Here is a 15,843-nt window from a genome sequence, read left to right on the forward strand (position 1 = left end):
GAAAAGGGGTCTTCATTCTGTCTGCCTTCTGTTGCAGGAGAAAAAAAATGGGAGACCACTCTGTCCAAGATGTCCAGGGCACAGCATGGTTAGGATTATGAAGCAGAGCCCTGCCAATGATGTGAAGAGGAACAATGAAGGGTCAGGAGGGGGCAACTCAGAGGGTAACAGTTCAGTGCACGGGGAGCTGCTCAGCTTGCTAGTACCTGTTTGCCAGGGTAATTCCAGTGGAAGCCGACGGCAGAGTTGAACTCAGCCCACACTGTGCAGTTCAAGACCAGCTTCTCTCCCACTAGCAGCTCCATGGCTTTCTTGGGATACAGCTGGATGTCATACAGTTCACTCCCTGATGCAGAAGAGGGGATGAAAAGAGATTTCTGATCTAGTTAACTCTTTGACTCAGGCTGTGCAGTTACAGGAGGTTTAGGAATACTGCTGCATGGTGTATCTCTGTCCAAAACACAGTGGAAGAGATATAAGCACCATGCAGTGTCTGTGTAGCTAGAGAGGACCATAACAATCCCATGAGCCACACTGATGGATTTCAGAGCCACCAAACTGCTCCCCTGAACCTTCCCACATAGTCACCTGCTATATGGATGATGAAGAAATTGGATTTGAAGACCTTCTTGTCGATTACAGTCTCACAGTGGACATACAGTAAGTCCCTGATCAAGTGTGTGGGTACCTGCATTCCCTTCTTGTTGTCCCAGAAAGTACTTTTCCCGTCAGGGTGGATGAAGAAATTTTGCTGGAAAAATCAAAATTTTGCCAACTGAAATCAGAGGGTAACAACATTCCCACTCCACCCCTCCCAGGCTTTATGCTGGCTAACACATCCCTTTTGTGGGAAGAAATGATGCAGCATCATGCTGTGCTGGCCTCCTGCCCTCTCCCCCTGAGGGTTTGCCATCTAGGAATCGTGGCCTCCCCTCTACCAGAAGAAGCTGCATCCTGCACCATGAGCCTCCCCGTCTGCAGAGTGGGTCAGAGACTTCCAGGAATGGAAATTTCTAGAGATAGCTGAGGAAACTGATGCTGATGTCCCAAACATCAGCCCCACCGGGATGAGTGCTGACCTTGGGTAGTGTCCTTCCCGGGCAAGGGAAAGGCCCCTGGCCCCCAGAGTGTCCCTGGAGGCCTTTGTACAATAGTAACACTCATCCTGGAAGGATGTATTTGCATTGTAAAAAAAAAAAAAAAAAAAAAAAAAAAAGGGGAAAAAAGGCAAAAGCAAACTGATAAGAGAGCTGTTTTTAGTCATGAGCCCCAGGGCTGCAGCCTCCTCCCTTGTGGGGATGCCGATCACCTAGAGGGGTGTAGATCACAGAGATGAGGCAAATGGGATGCTCTGGGGAAATGGATTTAAAACAAAGTCTTGTTTTGTTTCATAGAGCTCCAGAGAAGAGAAGCAAGGTTGGCAGGAAACCTGTGGGATCTGCCCAAGGGAACTGGACAACACAGCTTCAACCAGCAAATAAAACGAGGAAGCCACTGGCTTGTACTTTCCATGGAAAATGTATCCCATGCATTTTCCTTTCCTGGCAGTGCCTGTCACACTTCCACTCAGGCAATTACAAATGCAGAACAAATGCAATACATCTCGGTGCAGTCTCCCAGCAGCCGAGCTCTCACCGAGGTCAGTGTGACGTTAAGATCTGGGATGGACACGAGACATGGTACCCAAGTGTTCTCCTTGTTGCTGATGAGGAGGGTCTCTGGCTTGTTGATAAATGGCTGTTCAAAATCTGTAGAAAAGATACAAGGAGAACAACTACTAAAAAAGAAGATAAAAACTGGGAAAAGGCAACAACCAGTAGAAAAGGAGGCTTTCTGAATTTTCTTAACACAGCACTCACGGCACAACCTTTTCAGAGGGAGTGTTGTTGAGCTGTTCAGCCCCATCTGCCACATGTGACAGTCAGAGGAGACACCTGGAGCTCGGGAATGCAAAGCCAGCCGGCTCCTCCGCACTAAACATGGTACCAGTGCAGCAACACTTGTGTGACATTTGGGCAGTGCGGGAAATGACCTCCCCTTTCCTGGAGCCCTCAAGGTCTCTGCCGGAGCCTGACCCTTTGTGAAACCAGTGCGTCGTGTCCTGGGCTCGGCGCCTGCCCAGCTGGTGGCTGTGTCCCCCAGCGTGGGGCTGGTGGGGCTGGCGGGGCTCTGCTGCCCCAGTGCCGCGGCCGGCAGCGCGACCTTCCCTGGCGAGGAAGTGATCCGCAGAGCAGTGGTATGCAGATGTCATCCTGCAGCCATCCCGGCCGGCAGATAAACACATGAGCTGAGCTTTCCAGGGCTGCCACCCCACTGCCGCCCAACTGCTGCAAGCACAAATATTGACAGGAAGAGCAAAACCACCCAGAAGTAAGCATTATGAAATGACTTAGCAAGGCCAGGGATGTTACACAAACTCTCTGCAGAGACAGTGTACAATCAGCAGTGACCCAGGCTGAGTAAAGGGGATGAAGACAAAATTGGAAGAGACAAAGAATTGTGAGACTGCTTGGTGGCCTCAGTGACAGATGATTTATTCTCTACTATCAGCCCCTGCCTGCCCTTTTCCATAGGTTTTATGCCTCACAGGATGCTCTGAATAGAGACTGGTTCCCAATGTCTTGAAGGCATGGTGTTGCCAGCATCTCTCCTCTGTAAATGTCCATCCAGCACATGGTCATGATGGGCTTTATTCATGGAAATTGTCCCCTGGGTGAAGGGGGCTTTATAAGGGGGTGATGGGTCTCCATCTGGGAGATGCTGGGCTGCCACAGAGTCCTGCTAGGGGAGATTTTACAGCTTTTGGTACACTGGAATCAGACCAAATGATCCCAGTGGCCTACCTTTAGTCTTGTTCACTTGTGTTTCAGCTAAACAAATTATTTCAAGGGAGTGTAGCATGAGCACAACCATTTGTCCTGAGATTCTTTCCCTCTGATACCCAGCCCCTAAAGAGACTCATCTAAAGGGACAAGTCAAAGATGAATTTAGAAATGATCCTCACTTGGGGATTCTGTTGTTCAAATCACATTGGACTCAACCCAATCCAACACAGTGCTCCCACTGTTAAGTGCATAAACCCTTAATTTTTGATCTGTAAAGCTGCTGCTTCAGTGATACTTATGCTGCAATGGCCTCTCCTCTGTGTGAAGCACTTTTTCTACAGAGTAGGTGAAACAATCCACACTCAAGAAACTTAGGAAAACATGGATTGCCCAGAGAGCTCTTATCTTTATTTCCTGAGGTTTTTGCTGCCACAGGATTGCTGACTTCTGAAACCACAGATTTGTTTCTCAGTGTGAACATGTTCCTCATTCCTCTCGCAAACCCTGGGCATGTGAGAAGGAGAAACTGCACAGCTGCCAGAGGTGAGAGACTTTGAGGTCCCCTTCAAGCTCAGATGGCAGCCAAGAACTGATTTACTGGGCTGGTCCTGCTGCCAATGAGCTTGTGATTCATGCACTAACTCCCCTCTCTGACAACATCACAAATTTCCTTAAGACTGCCTTAATGGGTTGGATGGGAGTAATTCAGCATCTTCTTCATTAATACATGCTAAGCTTTAAGAGATGTGGGCTGTACATAGCCTATCCTACCCTGATGAGGCATTCTGTGTCTACAGAGCTATCTGTAGTTGTAATAAAATACACACTTAACCAGACACATGGGAAAGAGACACATGCATGGGGAGTTCATTTGACCACTGAATTGCAGGTAAAATACAGAAGAACCCATTTTTCCAGGCAAGCACAGATATTCTGTTCCTGGCAATTTCACCAAGCCCTTAACATGAGAAATGAGCTTGATGGATAAACCTGTGGTCTGATCATCCTGTCTCCAAACATCCCCAACACTTACATCAGCCCTTCCAAGCCCTCCAGGGACAGTCTCACATTGCAGCCCAGTTCAGCAGGAGCAGGCTTTATCTGAATGTTCTGCAATGGCTGTGCTTACCATACGCCTGAGTTTTCCCGACATGTCCCTTCTCTTGCCTGAAAGCCTGTCCTGTCTGGAAAGGCAGATTCTGAGGTTTTCTAGACGCTTGATAACCATAAGAGGGGACAGCCTGATTGGACTGAGCATGAACATGTGCTGTGCAGCCATGTGCACAGCAGTGCTGCGAGCTGTTGGCAGGATCTGTTGCACACACGCCATCCACAGGCGCTGTGAGTCCCACGGGCCCTGACAGTGTGGGATTTATTGCCCCTACCCTGCACCATGTGCACTCTCTGGTAAACAGGAGAGCAGCTCCTGAGCTGCAGAGAGGCTGGAGGTGAGAGAAAGTGGATCAGGGAGCAAAGTGACATTTCTTGGATCACAAAGAAATCAGTTCTTGCAAAAGCACTCCCTGCATGTAAGCTTGTGGGGTTGTACTCATTTTCAGTGTATTTAAGAAGCTCTCTGCCTCCATCCTAATACAACCCTCTAGAGTGTCTGAACACCCCTGTCCAACTCACAGATGTCTGAAATCCAGGCAGGCTGTGTCCTGTTTTAGGGTGGGCAGCATAGCCCATGGAAAGAGGAAGCAATTGCCCAAACAGGCTTCAATTCCTCTCCAACAGCTGTCCAGCTTTTCTGATTTGCCCCTGCATTTTTCTCTGCATAGTTGCAGAGGCAAAATTGGCTTTGCCCTGGGACTTCTGAAAAATGCATCTTATATGTCATGACCTGCCTGGCTCATGACAACTGCACCAACTAATAAATGGGGGTGGAAAGAGAAATAGCTCAGCCAACTGTTTCCAGGGGACAGAGTTCATTTATCTTGCTGGAGCCTGCTGTGAGCAGTGGGGGAGATGACGGAGGAGGACCCCCTGGGACACGGAGACGCTGAGTATTGGCCTCACAGCCACTCCCTAAGCTGAGGTTCCAGCCCCAAGCCTGGTGAACATCTCTCCTCTGTTAAAATACACCTCATAACCCTGCCTGCATGGGCAGCCCCTGCACAGTGTGGAGAGGAGCATCTGGATCTATCACTGTGGAGCAACTCAGGCCAGCAGGTCTGGGAACAGGCTGCACATGGAGTGATTGTACCACTCATCCTCTCCCTGTCAGTCTCAGCTTTATGAAACACTACCAACCCTGCCACCAGCACCTCAGGGAGCCCCAGGCTGCCCAGAAGATAACTCCTGTGCTTTATTTAGTGATGGAGCGTCTCTGAGGAGCTCTCACTCCTTGAATTCCTGCATTCCAGCCCGACTGGAGCGATGCCCCCGGGACGAAACATAATTGAATCCCAGGCACTGCCACCATGGACGGATATTGGTCCCCTGCACTTCCAGGGAACCTGCCCTTGGCCCCCTCCCCGAGGCTGCAGCAGCCATGCTCCACCCTGGGAGGCACACTGAGATGTTTCATCTTTCAGATATTATGTTGGTGCATGGGCTGCCCCGAGGCCCCCAGCCTGCAGGTGCACGGCTCTTACCTCTCACAAACACGTAGGTGCTGACTGCTGTGGTGCCCTCGATTTTGGCATCAATGTACTTGTAGTAGCAGCGGTAGTAACCTGTGTGGTTCGCCTGCGCCTCCGTCAGCACCAGCACTTTGCAGTACGGCTTCGCGCCGGTCCCCTCGCAGTCTTCTTCCTGGATTGCCTGGCCGCTGCTGGGGGCTGCTGAGGCCACCAACTCACTCTCCTCCTTCCCAGCAGGATCCACCTTGCCCCCTGGCCACGACCACTCCAAAGGGTGCTGGCCTCTAGACATGGGCAAAAAGCAGCATTAGCTTTGGGCTGAGCATGGTGAACGCGGTGGTTTTATCGCTCTGTGTGACTCTCTGCACACCTGCACGTGGCCCAGCCAGACACCACTCTGGGGCTGAGGCATGGAGGAATGGCCATTCTCCAAGGGAAAAAACAGACACAAGGAAATGGCAACCAGATTCCCTAAGTGCTGGGCAACCAAAGGCCCATCCCCTTCCCCAGGCCACCTCTCTGGCCATGCGAAGCTGTAAGATATCGGCCCACTCACAAGCAAGCCCCTCTGTCCCATGGCACTGTCCTACTGGTATGAATGCCAGGACAGGGAAACACACAGGGCCCTGAGGGAAAGGTTCTATTTATTTTCTATTCCCTCACATTATTAAAAGGGTCCAGAGCTATTAGGGAAACACATGGATGTGATGATTTCCCTTGGCTCAGTGTAGCTGCTGGCTGGGGCTCATTGTGTGATGAATGGAGTGGGAAGAAGAATGGGGGAAGGAGAGCAGACTGGAAAGAAAGCGAGAAAGAGAAAAGCAGGAGGGAGTCAGGGATAAAAGACAGCAAGGGGAAAACAAGAGGAGGCTCAGCTGACTGCCTTCTGGCCAGCTGCCAGCTGTTTCCTTCCCAGTTGCTGTGGGAGGGGGTTCCCCTTGCTCTGCACAGCACCCTGCAGCCCCTCAAAACCCCTGCTGGCCTGGGGCTGCCACCCCTTCCCACCTCTGCAGAGACACTGAGCGGCAGACACCTCTCTGATGGCATGGCCACAAAGCCTGTTCACCAGCAGCCCAAAGACAGACAGAAAAGTCCAGGAACTCAAGAAAGCCCCAGACAGAACACGCACGTGTGTATTTATATATAGCTGAGGATCTCCAGAGCAGGAGCTTGCATGTGCACACACGTGCCACTGTAGCTTGTTATAACTGCACTTGTTTACTACAAACAAAACAAGCTTTTATTCCACACTGGAAGTTTCCTTCTGTGAAATCAGAGCCCCTTTCAGAGGAAGGCCTAGCCCCCACTTGAAAGTTTGCCAAATAGATGAAAGTCACTTAAGTATGTGAAAAAAAAAAAAAAAGAGAAACTGGGGGAAAAAGAAGCCATCATAAGAGACAGCTGTGGGGTAAAAATGGCCTTTTGTCAGCACCAACAGCTCTGTGAGGGGAGACTGTATTCATCTTTTATGCAAGCTGGGAATAGATGTGTTGGCACACAGGGCAGTTCTGTGGGCAGATACTTTTAGGCACAGGCCGACTGTGACCATCACTAGACAGGCAAGGAGGAAGAGAGATTAGGTGCCATTGGAGGGCACAATGGCTCAGATGCAATGAGGACAGGATTTTTGTCCAAGCATGGGGGAAAGACCTGCCCCTTTGTGTTTGTCTTCAGCAGCTGATTTATCTTCCCTGGATAGAGCAGACTTTGCTCTCTTCCAGCTCGCTGCAGATGAGTTTGGAGAGAGTGTGCTGCATTCTTCCCATGTTACCAAGCACAAGGGCTCTGGAGGCAGTGACAAACCCCTGGGGACAGCCACATAGCCCCTCTTACCCAGCTCAAACTTCTGCTTTCACTAAAGATGCCATCAGTGCCTGAGGCAGGACTGTAAGTACAGCTCTGGCAGCTTGTGTTCATGAAGCAGAGGCAAGCTTCTCCCAAGTACCAGAGTCTCATGAACACTTCAGTAAAAATAAGAACTGAATTTTGAGTTTTTCGCATCCTATTCATGACACAGAAAATAACAGTGAAACTGATCACTAAACCAGGAACACCTGGTGGCCTCTGCCATAGCTGTTGCTGCTGTGTCCACAGCCCCACTGCACTGGCACAGACCATGGGGCTGTCCCCGCTTTCAGCCCAGAGCTGAGAGCTTCAGACCAGGCATTTTTGGCACTCCACTTGTAGGAGGGTAATTGTGAAAGTCTCCAGCGTTTCCGCTTTTTGTTTGTTTACCTACTGGGATTTTCACACATTATCAGATCTGCTTGTTCCATTAGCCATCAAGGCCTGCAGTAGCTGAGTGACACGTATTTATATAAACATGGATGGGCCAGTGCACGCAGACATGCCAGCCAGCCCGTGGGCAGCTCAACCCAGGCATTCCTTTCAGATGTGCTTTCATTTCCTTTCATATGTCCATAGGCTTGGTGGGGACACAGAAGGTGTGGGCAATACTGTGAGTCCAAGTTAGTGTCACTGATGTGTTAAGAGGACCAGAAGAATGCAGGAATGAGGGCAGGCCAGACTCACATGGATTTATTTCTGAATCGACCCCCTGCATTTGGGGAAGGGTCCAAGCAGCAGTTTTGGACAGTTCCCTCTCTCCTATCTGTCACCTTCCAAGATTTATTCCCAAGTTGTTTTTTTTTCAGCTCAGTGATAATGTGCCTCTTGGTGATGGAGCCTGCTGATGCCAGCTGGAAAAAAAAAAAGTACTGTAGTCTTCTCCACAGCTGTTTTCCCTCAATCTTTTCAGGATAGATGCTTTTCAAGGGAGATGTTGCAATTGGCACCCCTCTTCTTCAATCCTCTTTGAAACTCCCATGCACGGTATGATGGGCAAAGCTGGTTGTGGCTTTGTGGCTTTGCTGGGATAAACCAGATTCCCCTCAGCACCATGGAGGATGTTCAGAGCAGCCACACATGAGCAGAAGAGAGCAGCAGGTGTTGTGTGTTCCTGGACACTGCTCCAGAGCACTGGTTGTGGGGCTTTACATTATCCTCAGACTCCTTCAGCTCTGCCACAGTGCTCATTTCCTCCATGGGAGCCAAGAGGGCTCCGGGGTCAAATATTTCCTCTCTGCCACAGATGGGTTTGCACATCTGCGAGTCAGCTCTGGGAACAGGTCACTGGGCAGCAAAGGACATCCTTACCCTTCTTTTCCTTGGTTTGCTCCTCACCTGTGTGCCAAACACCTGCAGGATGGGATGGGATGGGATGGGATGGGATGGGATGGGATGGGATGGGATGGGATGGGATGGGATGGGATGGGATGGGGTGGGATGGGATGATCCCTCCAGAGGTTTCTGCTGTTGTGCAGCTGGCTCCTGTGGGATTTGTTCCAATGCTCATGAGCTGGAACAGCACAAGCTCTCTGCTTTCCCCCCATGCAGGCTGCTGAGGGCATGAATGCAGAGATTCACAATATTCTTTCCTTCCTTCTAGGAATGGGAGCTAATAAAAGCTACACTGTCCATTTGAGCATCAGCCCCTTCCCCCTGTTCTGCCACATGCTTGGATCAAAACATCCCTGGGGCTCTCAGCCAGCTCTGGCACAATCTCTATTTTGGGGAATGCTCCTGCACTGGGTCCCCTGCTCTGTCTGGGCTCCTCAAGGGTGCCTTGTGCTGGGTAACAAGGGAACAGTACTGCATGTGATGGCATTTGCAAAAGCAGAGCCCCAGCATTTGGTGGCTCCTTGTGTGTGTTGTGCCTTTGTGTGTCTGTAAGCATGCCCAGCTCCAGAGGCATTGCTTGTCCCATGGCCTGGCACGGGCTCTGGTCACTGATGAGGCTTGGTGGGCTGTGGAGCAGGAGCAGAGCACCAGAGCTGGGGATGTCTGAGATCCAGGCTGCTGCGAGGGAGCCTGAGAGCACAGTTGGCTGCATGGCTCTCACGCTCGGTGGGTGAAGCTTGAAAGGTCTCCAGGGAGTCTTACACGGGGGTTTTGAGCTCATCTTTCTGCTGAAGCACTGCTTCAAGCAAGCCCGTACTCCTGGCTCCAGGGCAGCTCGAAGAGCAGCCAGAGGACATTGCTCTCAAGGGAAGACCAGGGTCAAACTGAAGTCACCTCCAACACGATGCTCAGCAGGAAATCCCTGAATCCTGGATTTGATTTTGTATTTGTTTCTGCCCTACCCTGCCCCACCACCCTCTCCTTTGCCTGTTCTCTTGGTGGTCTGCATGTTTTTCCCTTCAGCTCCCATTAACACAAGCCAGGTCTTCCCAGGGTGGGCCATGGTCCAGAGAAGAGGTTGGAGAAGCAGCTGGGTGTAATTAGAGATCCAGGGACCAGGAAAGATTTACTCTTCATTCAAACGAATAAGTGTCCTGCAGTCAAAGTCCTCTCCTCAAGACAGACAAACACAGGACTGAGAGCTCAGAAAGAAAAGGGGAATACTCTGAGCCATGCAGGAGATACTGAGACTTATCTATCTGCTGATGGTGTGAAGGACACTGCACAGCCCCAAGGAGCACATCTGGAACAGCAGGATGCAGAGGCAAAGAGCAATATGGGCAGAGGGTACGTGGGTTTTAGTGCTGTTTGCAGATGATCCTGTGCTCTTCAGCTGGCCAGTTCAGTCTTTCACAGTGGCAGAAGACTCTTTTACCACACCTCTAACTTCAGTATGTCCTTTAAACTTGGCTCAATCTATAGACAACAGTCTTGAAAGTGCTTGCTGTGTCCCTTTCTGGGCCCCTGTTGAGAAAGGGTCTGCCCTGATTCTAAGTTTATTCAGAATATCCTCACCGAATCTCACCTCTTCAATGTTTTAATAGAGAGTGCCAGTTCCCACATCCCTCTGTGGAGAAAAGTTCCACGGCAGAGCACTGGAATCCCCAAACTCCCTTCTCTTCCTCTATGCTCCCACAGTGGCTCTATGGCTGACCGCAGCTCTGCCCAGTCAGTCATGGACAGATCTCCAACTCACACATTTCCTACATCTCAGCACTCTTGATGGCTCCTCAAGGCACCGGATGAAAAAAAAGCCCACAACTACTCAGATTCCCAGACCGAGTGAAAGCAGTTCAGTAATTAATATCAACAACCTTTCCTCTGTCCTTCTCCCTTGGTTATGAACTGATTCACAAAGGAAAAGCAATGCCATCTGTTCCAGGAAAAGTTAAATATGTTTGTGACAAGACATGAACACAATGCCAGCCAAGTGTTTGCAGTAATTGCTCTGTGGTTATATATAACACTGAGAAACACCCATTTGAGGCCCACGCTGAATTTAGATCCCCATTGGACCCAGCATTCAGATCCCAAGCATGGATCTGTTTTCAGCTGCTGAAGGGAAACTCCAGGAAAATTGACCTTGGGCAATTCTCCCACTTGTTTATGGGTTTTGTTTATTTTGGTTTTTTTTTTGTTTGTTTGTTTGTTGCTTTTCTTTTTTTTCTTTTTTTTTGTGTTTTTTTTTTTTTTCTGAGACAGGAGATAGTCCAGAAAATGTGCACAGCCAAGTGTCCCAGCACACAGAAATCAGTTCAGACACACCATCTTCTCAGAGCCACAGTGTCCAAAACAACCAGAGATTCTCCAGCTCCTCTCACAGTTATTCACCTGGCCTGGCTGGGGCTTCTTTTCACACACATATATAAAGGGAGAGCATTAAATCCCATCTTCCTGGAAAAGTTTGAGGCCTCTCATAGCCACCACTAACTGCAGCCTTGCCTTCTCCCAAGGATATTTCTCAGTGTCCCCCAAATGTCCCACTAGATTTAGAAACCAGAACTTCAATCTCAGTGGCCCCAGTGAGGTGAGAATAAGGAACATCAGAGAAAGACAAGGACAGTCAGGAAGACCAATTTCCCTGAAGAGCTTACAGCAAAGCTATCAAATCACATAAAATGTTTCTCTATCTTTCTTCTCCTCTGAAAGACTAGAGCAGAGGTTATCACTGAATCCTCTGAGATGTCTTTTGCTTCTTTTTCAATTAATTAGATTAATTCACACTTGGGGGATGTAGTCACACATGCTAATTTGCTGGAGTACTGCAGCCAAGGTGTCCCCAGTGGGCTCTCCTTGCCTGGTCCTCCAACCCTCACCAGGTAAGAGCAGACAAAGCCACACTTGCTGGTGCCTACCTGCAGGTGATGGTCAGCGTGTCCTTGGCGTTGATGACGTGCTCCTCCTTGGTGGTGCTCAGAGTAGGAGGGGTCATAGAATAGCTGCTCACCAGATCTGTGGAGAGAAAGGAGAGAGGGGATGATGCAGAGATCCACAAGCCTGGGCCCAGCACTGTGGGCAGCAGGCATCCTGGTGCCATGAGCCCAGAGAGAGGCAAAGGCTCCAGAAGCCAACATCTCCTTGGGGTCTGCTTGTACAAGGTAGCTGATGCTGGCTCAGTGGGACACAAGAGATTTGCCTACATCCCTCCTGGCTCCAGTGAGCAGCTCTTCAGCTCTTGGGCCAGGGCCAGACAGCCCCTGGGCTTTGATAGACAGCCTAGCATGGATGAGGACCAGAAAAAAGAATGGAACATCAGAAATTGGGGAATTCAACTGTAGCCATTCCTCACCAGCTGAATGATATTGGGCTTGCTTGGAGTAGGGCTCTGAAATGATCCCCTCTGCTGACCAGAGAGAGTCTGGCACAAGATTTTTCCATACACATGTAGCTTTCTGTAATCAGGAGGACAAATCAGGGATGCCTAGGTACCACAAATGTGTTTTACTGAGATGCTCTCCAGAGCCAAGAGGCATTAATGGAATGCCCTTCTCCTGTGTGTACTCTCAGGTGCACTCACCTGACTAGGACCAACCTTAATGGATTGCAGCAGCCCCCTTCCCTGGCCCACCAGACAGGCATTCTAGGAGTGAAATTATCCAGGCTCAGGGACAGGCAGTTAAACTTTATCATGCTCTTCTTCCAGCTTTTTTCAGGGAGAGTCCCACTTTTTGTGTCTTTGCATCTTTGGCATGCCAGACAGGCACCCTAAGTGAGCTCCTCATGGACAAAACATCTCGAAATACCGGTTACCCTCAGAGACTACTGTTGTTTTTCATCAGCACAGTGTTGCCAACTGTCGTTACTTCATGATCTTTATCTTAAAACTCCAGCTTCTGGAGATGTGAGATAATTCAAAAGAAGTCTTGTTGACTGCAAAAACAAGCAAACTAACTAGAAATAGAGAGGGGGGAAAATGTTATGGAATGTGAGGCTGTGACTCAGGTAGGTGCTAAATGCTAAGGAAGAAAAGAATGCAAAAATATGCTGCTATCTTGACTTTCTACAAAAACATGAGGTTTTTTGCAACTGTGTTCTGTGTATGTCTGTTTCCTTCCCTTGTAACATTCAAATCCAGGTATCAGAGAGATCTGGCAGGGTTGGAGAGGTCTCAGAGATATGGTGTCTCCACATGTTTTACAAGCAGGTGTAACATCTTTCCTCTAGAACTGTGACCTGAGGACTACAGGTTGAGAGCCTCAGGATGAGAGGAAATGGTCTTAGGTTGCACCAGGGGGGTTAATATTGGATATTAGGAAAAGTTTCTACACCGAAAAGGCAGTCAGGCATTGGAACAGGCTTCCCAGGGTAGTGCTAGAGCCACCATCCCTGGAAGTGTTCAAAAGACACGTGGATGTGGCCCTTGGGAACATGATTTAGTGGTGAACACAATGGTGCTGGGTTAATGGCTGGACGTGATGATTTTAGAAGTCTTTTCCAACTTTAATCATCCAATGATTCTAGGAATGTTTCTCCATGGGGAACCCTGACCTAGAAGACAACAAATGGCCACCAGCTTCTCAGACACAGGGGTGACATGGAGATCCAGGCCGGTGGAGAAGCCACAGTGCCACCAGGAGAGGCTGCTGGGGGGACACGGCGGTGAGGGACGTGCGGAGCGGCACCGCCAGCACTGCCAGGCCCGGCCTGCCGGCCTTGTTCTCCCCAATTGTTCTCCACTTCCTTCCCGCCTGCGCGCGGCTCTGAGGTGGTGTCCCCATGGCTGCCCCCATGGCAACAGCAGGGTGACAGCCATCTCCCCCCGCCATCTCCCGCCTCCCCTCCACTTGCCCACACGAAGGAGCTTCGGCCCAGGGGCCGTCCTGGCCCACCTCCTGTGTGCGTGTCCCGCTGCCACGGCCTGTCCTGCAGACAGCTCTCCCTCAACAACAACAGCAGCAGCAGCCATCACTTGTCACTCAACACACGGGTCACTGTGGTCCCTGGGGCTTGCGTGGTGCTCGGCCACCATGGAGGACACCCTGCCTCGTGCCCCCAACCTCCCCTCTCCCGAAGGAGGGGACGTCAGATGTCACACAGAAAAAATGTGCCCTGGGGCTGTGAAAATAAATGACCGCATTTTTTGTAAAATCCCTTCAAAATGTAACAAGGTTTATTAAAAAAAGGAGGCGGGGGAAGGAATCTGTCTGCTAAGCTGCATTTCCTATTAATGCCGGACACACTTATCCCAGTGCAAACACTGCTCTCCAGATGGCCACAGCTTCCCTGTCCATCGTCCCAGGGAGCTGCTGGGGGTGCCTGTCCCCCCGACAGTGCTCAGCCCAAAATGCAGAAGATAATGGCTTTCATAGGGCTGGCTGGAGACAGCAAAAGCTCTCATTCTGTCTGTGCTCTGGGGCAGCAAGCAGAAAGGTAATCCCCAAAACCCTGGCATGGCCAGCTCCAGGGCTGGCTGCAACAGGCACTGCATTAGGTCTTAAAACTGGCATGGTCCCTCTGCTTGAACCACTAAATAAGTGCCAAGGTGGCAGAAGTCTCTTGGCCAATGCTGTGCCCCGCCACCGGGGCTGGGGGGAGCAGGACGGCGGCAGAAATAACCCCCTGCCTCCCTTCACGTGCTGCCTGGTGACCTGTTAGCAAACAACACCAGGGGGTGGAGGGGAAGAAAGGAAAAGTACGATCTGTGCAGGTTGGGGCTGTGGGATTCCTGCAGATGCATCCTGTCCATGGCCCTCCGTGAGTACAACAGGAAAAGGAACCACTGCTCACTCCGAAAGCACTGTGGCTCAGGGCTGGGGACACTCCTGCTGCTGGCAGCACTGCTGGGCCAGCTCTCGAGGCCATCCAGCCTCTTCACCAGCCCTGGATTGCTTGGAGCTTTGGAGACTCCCTGCACTGGCTCGCGCTGGGGACCCACTACTCACATTGATGCCTGGCATCTTGGGATGCCGATGCCCAGAGCCACCCATGGCATCCAGAACAGGCAAAGGGATGCACAGACCCATTCCCAGACTGCAAAATCATCTTCAAAGCCATAAGTTTTCCCTGCAAAAATTCTCTATCACTCTGTGCTTGCCAGATGGATCCACCCCATTGCTGGCCTTGCCCTTTCCCTCCCCGAGGGAGCATGTGCCCTGACGTGGCTCTCTCCTGTGTTTTGCTCTCCCCAGCCCTGAACTTGGTGCTGGGTTTGGCCATTAAATCTCTGCTAGCCGACACACAGATGGTTTGTGTCTCTGGCAAATCCCAGGGTGCGAGGGAGATGTCTCCAGAGCATGGAGCGTCTCCTCTCCTCTGAGTCCCTCCTTCCCCACCTCCAACCCCTGTGATGCTTTATCTCCTCAGCCCTCCAAGCAGCTCCCGCTTTCTCCTGCACACCCAGTTGTGCCCTTGCGCAGGGAGAGCATTAATGTAATTAAAAAGGCATGCAGCAGCTCTGGCTTTGTTTTTTCAAGATGGTTGCAGCTTTTTTCAAGCAAGTTGGCAGCAGGATATTAAAATAAACAGAGGGGAATTGATGGGATGCGGTGAGAGGAAGCAGGATCCCACAGCCAGTCACACCTTGTCTATTTCCAGAGAATCACATTTCCCAGCAGTTTTCTTTGCCTTGATCTTGCAGTGCATGGCTCTGAAAGGGGCCAGGCTGCACTGCGGGCCTTCTCCTTATCACTGGTGGCTGCTTCATTTTCAGGCCCCTCTACCTTTTTCTGCACCCTGACACCACTGCTGCATTCAGTTGCATCCTGCATCCAGGGCTCTCCCTACCTCGTGGGGAAGTCACGTTCATCCTGGAAAGTGCTATCCACCCCAAGGCATCCCACAGCCTGACCTTTTCCCTCCACCCTTGGGCATGTGGGAAAGCCCCGCACGAGCTTGATTTTGTTTTGCGAGGCTGCAGATGCTTAATCCCTGCAGAGTAGCATCAGTGCCAGAGCCAACACTGCCACAGCGTGCCATGGCTTTGGGAACAGAGCAAAGCCTGTGTGTAGGACAAGGTAAGCATGGTATGGTACAGTATGGCACAACATAGCTCCTGCTGCCCATCTGCTTCCACTCACAGGAAGCCCTGCACCGGATCCTCCCCCAAGCCCCCACACACCACCTCAGCCCCTCTCTGCTTCCCCTTCCCTCCCTCTCTGCTGAGTCGGCCCCGCTGACTGATTAACAGGGCGCCTTTCCGGAGAGGGATTTTGTTCACACTCTGTCCTTCTCGCTGACTTCCTTCCCCAGCACTG

General features: G+C 50.8%; 1 protein-coding gene across 4 annotated transcripts in view; it reads right to left on the minus strand.

The window, feature by feature from the left end:
* Positions 1-15,843, minus strand: part of FLT4 (fms related receptor tyrosine kinase 4) — a 57,612-nt gene that overhangs the window by 24,637 nt on the left and 17,132 nt on the right. For all 4 annotated transcript variants that reach the window (XM_068205901.1, XM_068205900.1, XM_068205899.1 and 1 more), the window contains exons 2-6: positions 11,506-11,602; positions 5,423-5,694; positions 1,636-1,748; positions 589-751; positions 207-346 (exon numbers count right to left, since the gene is read on the minus strand). In XM_068205901.1, the coding sequence (XP_068062002.1) occupies positions 207-346; positions 589-751; positions 1,636-1,748; positions 5,423-5,694; positions 11,506-11,602 (785 nt within the window). The remainder of the gene's footprint in view (positions 1-206; positions 347-588; positions 752-1,635; positions 1,749-5,422; positions 5,695-11,505; positions 11,603-15,843) is intronic.

This window comes from Anomalospiza imberbis, chromosome 15 (assembly GCF_031753505.1).
Source record: "Anomalospiza imberbis isolate Cuckoo-Finch-1a 21T00152 chromosome 15, ASM3175350v1, whole genome shotgun sequence".
NCBI lineage: Eukaryota > Metazoa > Chordata > Aves > Passeriformes > Viduidae > Anomalospiza > Anomalospiza imberbis.